Source organism: Vanellus vanellus (assembly GCF_965231255.1).
Source record: "Vanellus vanellus genome assembly, chromosome: 26".
NCBI classification, from domain to species: Eukaryota; Metazoa; Chordata; class Aves; order Charadriiformes; family Charadriidae; genus Vanellus; species Vanellus vanellus.
Genome location: NC_138931.1, coordinates 5375853 through 5390120, shown reverse-complemented (window position 1 = coordinate 5390120; position 14268 = coordinate 5375853). Strand labels below are relative to the sequence as shown.

Genomic DNA, 14268 nt, shown 5'->3' with positions numbered 1-14268 from the left:
GGTCCAGATTGTCCTTTAGAAAATCAGCTTTATTTTAAAGTACGTGCGGGAGGGATGTGTACCAACACGCGGTTTCATAAACCACCTGAAGTGACAGATCCGCCCCGGTGGGTCACGCGTGACGTGGGCCTGGCTGACCGGGACGTGGCCCACGCCAGCCTTGCCCGAGGACACGCTGATTCCAGCCTCTCCTCGGGAGCGTGAGGCTGAAAATCCCCCGGCGGAGCTGAGCCAGCGAGAGCCGCCTGCCATAACCTGGAAGGAAACGACTGTCATCGGGAATAAACTTCCTGGGTTGTTCTGCAGCGCGGAAGAGACGTGGCGGCGGTGGCGGCAGAGATGGGGTTGTCCAACAGCAGGAACAGCAGGTACCAGTCCTTGGGAGCGCTCGGCGCTGGCGGGGAGCTGCGGCAGAGTGCAGCCCGCGGGGTCGGTCAGCAGCAGAGACACGGCCACCATGGCGGGTGCCCAGAAGGGGGGGGGGGGGGTGGCTTTGGCGCATTAGGGGTGAGGTTTGAGCTCCCCAGAGGGCAAGAGGACGCATCCCCTCTCCTTCTTTGTTCCCGCTGCCGGGCAGAGAGGGTAGAAAACCGGATTGCTCTTATTTAGGGATGGAACAGGATTGTGGCGTGAAAGTGCCATGTTTGCGTTTACTGTTAAGTTCCCCCGGGAGCCTTCCCCGGGCACTGCGCGTTCTGGTTCCGTTTAAAACGCGACCGTAGCACATCATATCAGAAAACTTGAATTATAAGTGTGATTCGCTATTTATTTGTCTCTTAAAGAGCTTATTTCTGATCTTGAACCAACGCGAGTGAAGCTTAGTGGACTCGAACCCGGCCCTTAAACGTGAGGTCTGAGTATATTCTTCCTTTTCACATTTATCATTAATAGCCTCTTTCTCGTTGCTAAGGAAAAGCAGGACAATTTATGCAGTTATAAATTGGAAATAATTCCCAGGAAGCCCTTAGGAAGAGTCTGGTAAACGATGGGACAGTCAATAGGAAGTCCTGTGGTGCTTGAAAGGAAAACGGGGCAGAGTCAGGAAATCTGGCACGTTTCAGCCATGCTGATGTCTTCTGATTTCTTCCCCCCCCCCCCTTCCCCCCGCACATCTCCCCCCCCCCCCCCCGGCATGAGGGAGGCCTCGGGGGTATTTGAAAAAGGGGTGTAAGGAGCTGAGGGTGGGAGTGTCACCGCCCCGCGGGTGGGTGAGATTTCCAGTATCGATGGGGCCAGAAATGTATTGCCTGTGCTGGGCTTTTGCTAAAAAAAAAAAAAAACAAACAGCAAAAAGTTTTAAGTTAAAGGTAAAACTGGAGGGGGGGTGGGGTGTTTAAGATCGGAGGGTGATTTTTTTTTTTTTTTTTTTTTTTTATAAAAATCAAATTTACTGCAGGAGGAGCAAACCTGATGGCAGGGGAATATGCCAGCAATTAACAGGAGGGAGTGAAAAGATGTCAGTTCAAGTGGAGACTCAATACGTTGAGGAGATGCCTCAAACGCCGAGATGCCAAAATAGATGCCTGTTTTGACCTGAGATGCTAAATAGCGTTATGAAAAAAGCGTCTTTGTCCCTTCCTGTTGGAGCGGTTGGGATAAGCGCTTTTGTTTGCTTTATTCCACGCTTTCTCAGAAAATAAAAAAAGCTCTTGGAGTTCGGGGTGGGGGGGGAGCCCGTTTTCTGCCTCGTCTCTGGGAACGGCAGCCCCGGGCGGCAGCGCGGGGTCAGGGCTGTGGGTGAGCAGACGCTGTACGCGTAGGTCCCGCTGGGAGTTGTCCGGCTGCGTTCGGTGGCCACGGAGCCAGTCGGGGCTGCGTTGGCGAGCCGGACCCAGGCTTCGGCTCCGGGGAAACGGGGCTCCGAGGCGCGGAAGGACGCTGGCCCTGGCCCTCTCCCCGCCACTGTCGCTGCTGGCAGCCAAACTGCAGGGCTTGGCTTGGCGGCGTGGTGAAATCGCAGGGTACGGCTCTGGCGTAACTAAATAAAGCTCCAGCCCGAACGCTGCCTCCCTCGCAGCTACACACACGAGTGACCTATGGTTTTTAGCTCCTTGGTGGTGTTTTGGTTACCTCATCCGCTAACCACTCCATCCCCTTGTCACGCTCCCTCTGAGTCACGACTTGAGCTGTCTCGGGAATGACAGCTCCGTTTCATTCTAGTTTCCAGCGGGGTGGTTTGTTTTTTGGTTGGTTTGGGGTTTTTTTTTCTTTTCTTTTTTTTTTTTTTTTTTTTTTTTTATGGATCTGTTGCAAAATATCCGGCTGGTTGAAAAGCTGCTTTGTTTAGTTCTGGTTTGAGTTTATTTGCTAGTGTCCCTGTTTAGAAATAGCTGGACCTCAGACATCTCCCTGCTGGAAGTGTGATCTCGTTGCAAAATGAGAGCTGGTTTATACATTGTAGTAGTAGTGTTATTATGGAATTTCTATCTTGGTTGAAACACAAGTTCTGCCTCAGTTTGACTTGGCTTTCACATATTGGCAGACCCTGTTGCATCTACATTCATGCTTTTGTATTTTCTGCTTAAATACAAAGCTTTGTTTGAAAAGATTTAATTTCTGAAAAAGAACAGAGATGCCTTTTGGTTATTACAGGCTTGACACTTTTGTTTCTCTTAAGAAACTTGATCCGTGTGTCTTGGACTCTATCATCCAGTTTGCTCTGACTTTTTACCATCCAGTTTGCTCTTTTTTATTTTTCTGGTCTTTGTTTTGCAGGTTCTAGCTGATGCGCCGGCTTCCCTGTAATGATGCCGTCACGTACCAATCTCACCGCTGGCATTCCCAGTAGCAAAGTCAAATATTCCAAGCTCTCCAGCACTGACGATGGATATATTGACCTGCAGGTAAAAAGTGGGGAAGAAAATCTCTTTCTGCTGCTGCTCCGACCGTGAACTCCTAGGAGAGGCCGCTGTAGCTTTGCGGGGGCGCGGGAGACTGCTTTTGTGTTCATCTCCAGCAGAGCAGCCTCAGCTCAGAGAGGTACCACGCTTGCCGCAAGCCACCACTGTGGCCCTTCTCCTCCGGAAAACCAGTAGAGCTTAACTGGAAAGGAGATGGCGCATTTAAGAGGGTCAGGTGCACTTCTTTGGAGGGAGGTGACAATGAGAGCAGGTCTGGAAGCAGCGGGTGTAACGGCTGTCTCAGGGGGACTCCAAGGGCAGGGCTCCTCGCAGAAGAGCCGTTACGGAGCGGAGCTGCTCCAACAGTTTGTCCTGTGTTGTCTGTGTCAGCAGTGGGATCCACATCTCTGCCATGGTGGGAGGGGAACTGTGCCGAGTTAAGCTCTTTAACGTTTGGGTTTTTCCATCCAGTTCAAGAAGAGCCCACCAAAAATCCCCTACAAGGCAATCGCGCTGGCTATCGTGCTCTTCATGATCGGGACCTTCCTCATTATCATCGGAGCCCTCCTCTTGGCGGGATACATTAGCAAAGGCGTAAGTGGTTTGATTAGGCTTCGGTTACCGGTTTTGCGTTGCTCCATTCCTCAAAGCCTGCCACGACCCGGCACGGCCAGCGTAGCACTTCAGAGCAGAAGGCCCGTAAGCGAGGCAGGAGTCCCCTCCGCTGCTCTTCGCCGACAGCCCGGGTTCGCTGGCGGCAGAGCCGCGGATGGATGTCTTCAGTGTGCATGTCTGGAGCAGGGTCAGAGCGGGACTGGAGATCTGCCAGCCAGGGCCGAGTTTCTCTGTCCCACCTCGGGTACGGTTTCATTTCAGCGCTGCGTCCCTGCAGAGGTCAGCTGGCTGGCCTGGAAAAACCTCACGCTGGGACCATCACTCCTCTAGTGAAGGTCTTCTGGTGATCCTGGAGGAGATACCAGACTGCTGTTAGGACACAGCACCACTTTTCCCATCTCTCTGCATTTATGACCCATGGAAAGGGGATCTGTTCGTAGTTGACCCGGTGCTCCCCTATGGCACGCTGCTTCTCTTGGCCAGTGCCGTATGGAATTGCTTTACGGTTGGCAGCTGCTGCTTATCGTAGTGGCAACGGCAGGGTTTGGCTGTATGGGAAGCGGTCCGGGCACAGGCACAGGCCGTCAGCGCAGCGCGCAGCACCCAGCCTGTGGCTGGCAGTTGTGCAGTGTGATTAGCGTGAGCCGGAGCCACCCCTCCGATCCGACGGAGAAGTTCACTTGAGGGTTTCCTGTAGCAAGGAGGAGATGCCGGGGGGGAGGATTTGGAGCTCAGCCTGAAGCAAACAGAGGTATTTCTGCTTTAAGATGAATTTTTGATTCAAGATGAATTTAGATGTCAGCTGGCCAGGCCTCAGGGATGAATAGTTGAGGCCGAACTTAAGAAAAGGGGGGAAAAAAAAGAAAAAAAAAGCCATGCAGATCTGTCCTTATTGCGCTTGCACGTCTCTCCTCTGCAGGGAACGGACCGTGCTATCCCCGTGCTCATCATCGGGATCCTGGTGTTCCTCCCAGGCTTCTACCACCTGCGCATTGCGTACTACGCTTCCAAAGGCTACCGGGGCTATTCCTACGACGATATCCCGGATTTCGACGATTGAACGACGTATTTAATTGCATTATATTTAGGTTGGCAGTAAGAGCTGTGAGTTACCCCGGGGATCGGAGGGGGCCCGTAGGATTGTAGATGAAGTATTACCAGTCACAAGAATACAGTTCCCAGTTTCGAGGTGTTGCAGGTTTTTCAGCTGGGGGGGAGGAGGGGGGGGGGGGGGCGGGGGGCGCTTGAACATGGAATTGACCAAGAAGATTGCGACATTAGGTGGGAAGAACATGTGATTTATCGTATTTTTTCCTCTTTTGGTTACATAATGCTGGTTGCTTGTCAGAAGTTCTTCTCGGGCGAGGCAATTCTAGCGATTTATCCAAAAATAGATGAGCCGGTTTCAGCAGCAAAGATACTTTGTTTTTTTTCTAAGTGTTTTATAGAATTTTAGTTTTCGGTACGATTGTGGTTATCATCGGGTTTACCTTTGCAGCCAAAACACCGCAGTTAAATTCTCCTTTTGCTTTCTGTCCGTCAGAAGCACTTCCGATCTCTTTGTCCCATGCTTGCCTGGAATAAAAAAGGTCAGATGTGTACAAGGGGGGGGAAAACTGCGCTTGCATGAAATAATTCACACATCGTGCATTCGCTGCACAGCTCCTCTTGCCGGCCTGACCGAGCTTATTTACTCAGCAAACACATTCTTCGGAAGCAAGCCGTTTCCCACGCCGCTGTTACTTTTGGCAAAATCCACTTATCCTTTAAAAGGACTATTGTTGGGTTTTGCTTATTATTTTAAACAAAGCGAGTGGATACAGGGAGAAGGATTGGAATCCGGACCAGGACTCAAGTGTCTAAATACCAAAAATCTTGGTTGTGACTAGCGTGGATGTTGGAGACACTTGAATTCCGTATGTCTGTATATTTGGAAGCGTTTTGTCCTTGTCTAGATAATATGCTGTGTGTAACTCCCATGACCAGTCAAAAGGAAATCTCTGTATAGTTTGTACTGAATAAATCCCGTTTGTATCGTTTTGCTCGCTTCGGTGATACGTTATTCAGGGAAAACGGATCGGTAGCTCTATTTCATGTAAGGTAAATACCGTCTTGTCTCCTGAAGTGGGAATGAACTCGGTGTCCTGGAGAACAAGTACGTGACACTCAGATGCTGGAAGTAGTTGTATTTAATACGAATAAACTTCCCTATATTCTGTGCACAAATCATAAGCTTTGTCTCTCTCGCATTCGCAGATCTCGGCGTGCGCTAAAAACTCTTCTGGGCAACCAGATTAAGGCTTTAGCTGAATCTGCTGTTGCCTCCTGCTCCCAATGGCTAAGGTAGCCACGGCAGTCAGCGTTAGGCTGTGCTGAGCCAGCAGCTTTGGAACAGCCCCATCTGCTCACCGGGACCCGTGGCCGGCTTTGGGGCAGGGCTGGGGACCTGGGATTACCCTCCAGAGTGCCGCAATCCAGAGTGCCCCGGGCGCGGCGGGAAAACGTGCTGCTTCCGAAGGTCAGGATCGGCTTTTTAAACCTCACACTCAGCCTTTATTAAATGTGGAAAGACCCCGACCTTCTCATCGCTTTGTTTCGGGGTTGGAATATCCGGTTCCCTTTGTCGTGCGATGTAAGGGGAGCAGTGTGTGTGGCTGCGCCTTGCAAGGCTGGTCCGGGTGCTCCAGAGCTGCCAGGCGTGACAGCTCCTGACAGGAAGCAGGGCAGGTATCGCTGTTAGCGCAGGTCTGCAGAGGCGCTGAGATGAGAACAGCGCCGGATGGATGAACACCTCGCTCCGAAAGCCCTCTTAAAATTGCCTTTTTTCCTCTTCCAACGTTCTAGATTAAACCCGAAGCCTGAGCCGAGATCTTTTTTTTTTGAACTTACACCTCTTCCCTTGTTTGACTTTAACTGGTTTGTGTGTGCCCCGGCGTTGCCCTCTGAGGAAGAACTGATTGAATTTGGGATCTCCCTTTCCATCTCTGAAGGCGACAACTGCGCACGTTTTCCCCCCCCCCTTCCTCTGCTGCGTCACGCCGGCGCTCGCCCGTCTCACGTTCCTGACGCTGCCGGGGCCCGCGGCAGCTCCGCTTCCCAGATGTTGTCACGTACCACTTGGCAGCAGCTGAAATGTGTCCATTAAGGCTGGGTCTGGCCAGGAGAGTGGCTGCTGACGCAAAGCCATGAATCAGCCTCTGTTCGGGGATAAGAATGTGGGTTTGTTTGGGTTTGGGGGAAAGGGGAGAGGAAGTGGAAAGGGAAATTTGGATGCAAAAAGAAAAGGGGGAGGGAGAAGATGCTTTCGAGCGGGGCTGATAAGATGCAGCAAGTTGGAAAGAGGGATAAGTAAACATAGGGGACAGGAGAAAAACATGCTGACCTTTCTGGAGGAAAAGGCAATTAATTTATTTTTTAATTGACAGAAGCAAAGTCCTCAGGCAGCACAATGTATAAATAAGAAAGGTCCCTGCCCTAATGCTCACAGGGCTGTCTGTGCGAGGGATGGCCGCAGGGAAATTTTCTTCTCTGCAGGGATTGTTTTACATTTAACTTGGGGGGAAAAAAATAGACACTTCTGGCAAAGAAAAAAGGTATGTTGACCACTGGAAAAACATAGATCCAGACAACTGCATTCTTCGAGTTGACGTATTGCATTCTAAGTGCGGTTTTCCTCCGGAGCGTATAAGTTTCTAGATGCTCAAGTGTCCATTCATTGTCTAGCTGTAGTGTAGCTAATAGCCCGGGTTCATTCTTCTCTTGCAAAATAGCGTGAATTTACATTTATTTCAAGAGCTTGGGAAATTTTACTGCAAACGTTTTGTTTCTCTGCGCCGGGTCCGTATCGTGGCAGTGGTGCTGCTCTGGTGTAGGTTTGAGCGTAACCGGTGCTGTCAGCTCTTTTATTTGTTAAAACATTACATAAGGATGAAGCTTTCCTCCCAAATGGGGCTGTTTTTATCGGTGCCTCTGTGCTGCTACGTTTACCAACAGGATCTTTTTAATTTTCCTCCCGTTCCTGCCACGCTGTGGACCCGCGCGTGTGATTTGCAGGGCTGGCTCGGCTCCTCTGCAACCTTCCCTGAGCTCTATCCGTCCCTTGACTCCGCTGCCAGATGCTGCTGCCAAACCCCGCAGTTAATGGCTCTGCTCCTCAGTTCCCCGTCTGTCAAATCATGGGGGTTGCGGCTTTGGGGAGGGCTGACTCGCTACAGCCGATGAGGGCAGTAGGAAAACGCCTGTGAAGAAGTTTTTGGTTCTAGAGTAGGGCTTGAATGACAAATAAGGCACTGGCCGAACACCGGTGGATGAGGATAATACTGAATAGCTGTTCCCTTTATCGAGCGTCATCCATTCTGGGCACTCAGCACCGCAGCTGTCTCGGAGGAAAAAATAGTCGGCATTTATATAGCTGGATGGGGCATTATTATGCACAGAATCTCTGGAGAAGGAACGGACACCCAGATCGTAGGCTTTTCTCTAGTTTATGAGTGCTTGAATTCACGTTTCCTCAGTGACGTTCTTCTGTTGCTGTTGTACCGCGTAGTTGTACGATTACGCACTTAATTTAATACCATAAAGTTGCTGGAAAGACGTTTGGAAAGGTGATTGTAGAGTCCTCTGGCCTGAGCTACCAGCAGTCCCAGAGAAGTTCCTCCCTATGTATTATTTATAAAAGCAAAGACTCATTTGAAGTAAATATCTTTATTTATTTATTTATTTATTTATTTTTGACTGTCTGCAGTGAACAAAGCCAAGGAAAGTTCCCAAACATTGTCACATCAGGGGAAACTTCCCTTATGTAGACAAGTTGTTTGAAACGTTTAGGTGAACAAACTGGGGGGAACAAACAAGGTAGCAGTGGGGACAGTCTTGGGTAGCTGCAGACATTAACTACACGCCCTGGAGACTCATGTTAGATCGGAAAAAGCCTCTTTCTCTCCTCCTCGTTTGCAGTGGCTCATTGTTAATAGCATATTGTGCTCCCCAAGGCAGAACAGGGCCTGTTCTTCTCCTCTCCAGGAGGCTCCTTACCACTGCTGGTGGTGCAAATGCCACCAGCTGAGAGGGAGATGGCCACCAGTGGCTCCTGGCTCAAAGATTCCATGTGTAACTAATTTTCTAACGGTTCCCACAGCCAGTTTCCCCTGAGAAGGGAAGTCAAGCAGCAGACTCATACCAAGTGGTGACATTCAAGGAGTCAACCTGCCACCCACACGCTGGCTGAGGGAGCTCAGTGGGCTTCCAGGAGAGGCTTCGCACCCAGAGACGCTGCTAAAAGCATTGCAATGGTCTCTGCTGGGTCAGGCATTGGATAAGGCTGGCGACAGCGAGGGTTTATGGCACGTATTGTATCCAGTGCTGCATCTCCAAGGTCATGGCTATGCCCCCGTCGTGAGAGCCTATAGAAGGACGTCTGTCTGAAAGGGGCATGCTCTATCCCATGGGAAAAATAGGAGGGATGGAGATAAACTCAGCAGTGGAAAGGAGAAATAGGAAAAGCCAGAATTATCCAAAGTCTTGTGCAAATGGTTGTAATAAAACCTCAAAGAGGCAGAAATTGTGCTTCTGTAGGTTGCTTGATGTGATGGGAGCAGTGAGGAATTTCACCAGCCCGGAGACTGTGAGCCTCAGGTCCAAGTGATGCCACAGCCCTGAAGGGTATATCACCCTATCCCGGGCTCTCAGCTCTGTTTTTCTGGTTTGCGGAGCCAGCAATGTTGTGTTCCTTACAAGCTCGTGATTTTGCATCTCTCCATACCAAGAGCCTTGTAAAGAGAAACCATTCCCTCTACAGGGAAGCAGCTTCAGGCCCTGCAGTCCCATCCTGGAACAGGGGGTGTAAGTATTCCAGGCAGCAACTCCTCTTGTGCTCTACATGGGTTTTGGTATCACTGTTGATCCTTCTCTCTGAGATTCTCCGTGTGCTTGTGCTGATGGGGGCTCGTGGGATGGGGAGAAGAGCAAGGCCCATCGCTGGTCGCGCAGTGATGTAGCAAGAGGAAACTTGAGTTTCTAACTCCTTGTTTGTCTTTTCTCAGCAGTGATTTGTATTTCTTCTTACTCTTTTGACAACTCCATCCTCAAGGCCTGGCCGGATGTTGTACCGCTTGTCCGCAGAGCAGGGTGATTGTAAGGAGGCTGGGCTGGGCAGCAGGTTACCGATCTTAGTCCTGAAAAATATTTTAGTAGAAGTTGTGTGAAACATCTGTGGAGATGAGGGGGAGAGAATGTGATGACTCACTTGGAGCACGCTGGATACGACCCCCATGCTATAAATACAGCCATAAACCAAACGCTTTGTTTGAACAAACAGCACAATCTGCAAGAGCATCTCTCGTGCTTTCCTGGTACCCATCGTGCAGGAACACTTAGACCAGCCCCTGCAGTCGGGGTTTGCTTTCTTTCTGTCGATTCCAATTATCCAAATTCAGCAACATTTGCCACGGAGAGGCTCAGTGCTATGCTGCTACTCTTACAGCAATATGGATTTTGCTTAGCATAAAAGACGTAAAAACCCTGCAGGGCAGGAAGAAATGACTCGGCACAAGAGTTCTGTCCCTTCTAATCAGATTTGTGCTACGCTCCGCTTACGCCGTGGTCTAAATGAGTTTCTCCATGCTCTCTCCACACTCCTCCCCCTCATCCCTAGTCCTTAAAAGTTCCAAGTATCAGCTCATTCATACAACCACCCCTCCCATCTTCTGCCTCTCCCTACGCCACCCCTTCAGCTTTCTCCTGGCCCTTCCCCGTGGGGTGTTTTATCCTGCTCTTCCCAGCAAGATCTCTACCTGCAAAGCACCTCCAGGACCCTTGGCCAATCCTGCTTTTCCGCTTGGCACTTTCCTCATTGCTGTCCACTGGAGCTGCAGCTCATCAGTTCAGCAGGTAAGTGCAAATTGCCCGGCCCTGGGATCTCTCTGGCCTTCCACCCGCTAGCAGAGATCTTTGGTTTGTCTCTTCCAGCTCGGGGAAGTCGTCAATCCTGTCCTTGTTTCCTGCTGTCTCTACTTGGTGAAATGTTCTTTGCCTTTTCCCTGGGGCTCTGCGTTCAGCCCAGCTATACTTTCACACTGCAAGGCCACCAGCAGCATTATGTGTTATAGAATCACAGACTGGTTTGGGTTGGAAGGGACCTTGAAGACCACCCAGTGCCACCCCTCTGCCCTGGGCAGGGCCACCTCCCCCCAGCCCAGGTTGCTCCAAGCCCCGTCCAACCCGGCCTTGAACCCCTCCAGGGATGGGGCAGCCACAGCTTCTCGGGGCAATTTGTTCCAGTGTCTCACCACCCTCATAGCAAAATTTTTTTTCCGAATATCTCCTCTAAATCTCCCATCTTTCAGTGTTCTGCACTCCACGTGTGAAATGTGAATGTACACATTCACAGGGTTTCCCTTCTCCTTCCGTAATACACAAGCAGCTTGAGGTTTTTCGGAATGCTGGATTTAACTAAAAATAGTCCAGACAGTTCAGTGGGTCACGACAGATTCCTCCCACCCAAGAGAATTGGCTTTGTTCTGAGATGGAGCCAAGGGTGAAGGAAAAAAAAAAAATCTTGGGAAGAAAGCTTAATTGTGGATTACAAATGATTGTTTCCAAAAGATTTCATTGACTGTGTTGCTTCTCCAGGCTGGCTTTGGTTTGTGCTGTCACCTTGAGGCCCTTCCTTCCGTGCTTTCACCCGTGTCTAGCAAGGCGTTAAGAAACTTCTTTTAATTGGAAGTAAGGCAATTAATAGGAGGTCTTTTTTGTGGCCTGCATGGACAGAGCTTACTTATGACAAGAATCAGGAAGCGAACATTTCCTTCCTCCGCACTGTCCTTCTGTTGGATACTGAGCTATGATGCTGTCCCCCATCTCTGGAGCTGCACAAAGGCTGGAGCTTGCCACGCTGACAGTAACACCGACCCGTGAGATTCATACGGAGCTCTTCCAGTCCCACTGCCGTTACAGTAAGGAACAAAATTGCAATGAATCTTGGAGAGGTTTCTTTCTCCTCCTGTGAAGCAGTTTTTGGCACTGAAAGCGTAAGTTCTGTGGAGGAATCACCGTTTCAGCCTGGGCTGTTAAAACGAAGGGAAAAAAAAAATCCACTAGTCACCACTAATTAACTTTATTTTGAAATATTTACTTGGACTGAAGTAGTAGCTGCTCTTAAGTCTTTAAAGGATTAGCTGCCTGCTAGTCTTTTGTGCCTGCAACCATTTATTTAAGCTGTTGCTGCAAATCATGCTGTTAACCTGTCATGCGAGGTTTTAACCTTTCTTTCCTTGTCAGTGGGAAGTGCGTGGTATATACGGTCTTGCTGACACGATGGTGGGAAGTTAATACATCCGCAGTCAGGACTTCTGGGTTCCTTCCCCAGCTTCTTGAAAGAAGGGAGAGACAGAAGATGAATAACAGTAATAATTGTCGTCTTTAGAATATTGCAAAGCCTAACGAGGGGCTGTAAGAAGTTTAGGGAATATGAGATGCTTGCAAATGCATCCCACCCCCTGCCTCTGTGCTTTCCATGTGCTGTTACCAGGGCAAATAATTCCTCTCCCTCCCGCTGACCTGTCAGATAAGATGCAGCATTTCCATTGCACTCCGTCCTGATGTTCGCTTGCACTCGTCGTACCGTGTTGCATCGTGTTTAACGCCAAGTGGTCAAACCAATCGACCAAAACCAAGCTGCCAGGGGAGGGCTGGCTCATGCAAGAGCATCAGTTTCTGAGCTAAAAGCCGTGTTTAGCAAAGGAAAAGTCAGGTGGATTTAGAAAGAAACCTTGAAGAAAGCTGAGAACTCACCTCGGCAAGGATCACCTCTTACTCTTACATGTGTAGTGTATTTAGTGTAGAAGGGAAAGATCTCAGGTCCTTAAACCTATAAATACTAATTAGCATCACCATATAATTTCCTGGCAGTTGTTTTCACTAATAGGTTAATAGAAAAAGTCTACCAGCTCCTGTAATATTCATTTTTCTTGTTTCTCAACACTAACAGTTCATGTCACAGTGTGACTACTTCACTGCTATTTTGGGTGGTTCTTTTCCAGACAAATGTCTTGTTTTCTCTGTATTTGATACCGCAGGTCAAGTGAATCCTCTCTGCGTTTTACTGCATGAGAACAGAGGCAGGATTGTAACATGGCCAGTTCAAATGCATGGCTAAAAATAGACCGGTGGACGGTCTCCAACTGCAAATACAAAAAATGTATTTGTAAAGGTTTCTCTTTGTTGGGTCACCGCATTTCAAATTGCTAAGAAGACACTTCAAAGTTCAACTTACAAACAACTCGTGTTTTAATCCTCCGTGTAAAACAAAGGAGACTATCTTTGACTCGCATCCGTAGTCGGCTTAGAAGCTGAATGCCTGAAGCTGGCAGCCCGGTCCACTCCCGGCAGCGTATCGTCCCTTCAGCAGGGCCAGCACACCAGGATGCTGTCCCGGTCCTGTGCTTCCCCCTTGTCAATGGGGCATGGCCCCGGGTGCAGGAGGGAGTTGAGAGGAGGCACAGATCCCTTCTTCCACCTCTGCTGTAGGTAGGGAAAATAATTTACCAGCAGCAAGACAGGCCAGAGCTTGCAAAAACACTTCAGTGCCACTGTATCAGACTGTTTGGCACTAATTATGAAGAACGGAGAGGTGGCACTTCAGGCAGGGAAGGAGTTAACAAAATAAAGGGCATCTTTCGAGGGGGAGAAGTTGAAGTTCAGTATTTCAGGCTCTGCTGTGGATTTCCTTTTTGTCCTTTCATCTCTGAGTCTTGCCTCTCATCATAAAAGGGGCTGCTTAGTCCTTCTTCTCTCTATTTTTATTTAGACTGCGAATCCTTCAGGGCATGGACTGTACCTTAACCTGTGTGCAGCGGCACAGTGGGAAAGCTCTGTCGGTAGTGCACTATAAATAGTGATCCTGTCCAGCCCTGTGGCATCCACGCTTGCTATAATTGCCCGGTTTGCACTCCTGTGACAAGCGTTAGTTCAGCTGTCAGGGAAAGAAGGAACTGAAAAGTATTGCCACAGACAGTTTCCAGCTCTCGATTCCGTTGAGCTTCGGTTTAGGCCCAGTTCTCCCTCTCGCCTCAGGGAGTTTTTCTTTTTCTGGCTGTGCGTGAATGACGATTCCCAGCATCTGCCCAGCATGATTCGGACAGTTCCAGTTCAGAAGCAGCTTTGTAGAGGGCTTGTTGTGGTGCTGCCTATTTCCATCTTTAACTCGTGCCTCAGCACCACACTCATTTATTTGGTCTTTTGCCACTTGCTAGAGGAGGTTGATAACGCAGCAATCATTTCTCTGTCATTCCTGACATCACTCTGTGGTTTTGTTGCTATACGTTCACATGAGGAATGAAGTGAGTCATGGGGAGACAGTGGATGAAAGTAATGACCACATCCATGACCATTCTTCCTCTCTGAGCACACTGCGGATGTTCTTTCAGAATCGTTTGCAAGTGGGTTCAAGCGATGAAAGGTTAAAACAGGGATTCTCTCTGTTGCTTATCTGCTGAGATATGAGTAAACAGCCACGAGGGTGCTGCTGCCTGTTCCTTGCTAAGCAAAGGACCTTCATTTGAACTCTCAGCGGAGGTGGCTTAAGAAAACCTGGTTTATTCTGTGCTACAAACCTCCTCTAATGGACTCAAAAATGGGTTTGTGCACCACGTCCACCCCCTTTTGGAAGTATTTTAAATGGAAAGAAGTTGCTCCGGTCCTGCCTATACACATCTGTCAACAGAAGGTCCTTTAATGCCACAGCTTTGAACAACAGCCATGCATGAACTTGACACAAGGTGGCAAAACCCAGCTTGTCTCCTGCTTGGAGACCATC

The 14268-nt window shown here is 49.3% G+C and overlaps 1 protein-coding gene across 2 annotated transcripts; it reads left to right on the top strand.

Annotated features, from left to right (window-relative positions):
* Positions 1-199: 199 nt before the first annotated feature.
* On the top strand, positions 200-4665 carry TMEM230 (transmembrane protein 230). 2 transcript variants are annotated; one of them, XM_082495658.1, is made up of 5 exons: positions 200-368; positions 783-851; positions 2716-2843; positions 3312-3434; positions 4375-4665. In XM_082495658.1, exons 3-5 carry the CDS (start codon positions 2745-2747, stop codon positions 4513-4515), a joined length of 363 nt encoding a protein of 120 aa, XP_082351784.1. In that variant the 5' UTR covers positions 200-368; positions 783-851; positions 2716-2744; the 3' UTR covers positions 4516-4665. The 2 variants fall into 2 exon arrangements, with proteins under 2 accessions (XP_082351784.1, XP_082351783.1); XM_082495657.1 differs by lacking the exon at positions 783-851.
* The last annotated feature ends 9603 nt before the right edge of the window (positions 4666-14268 follow it).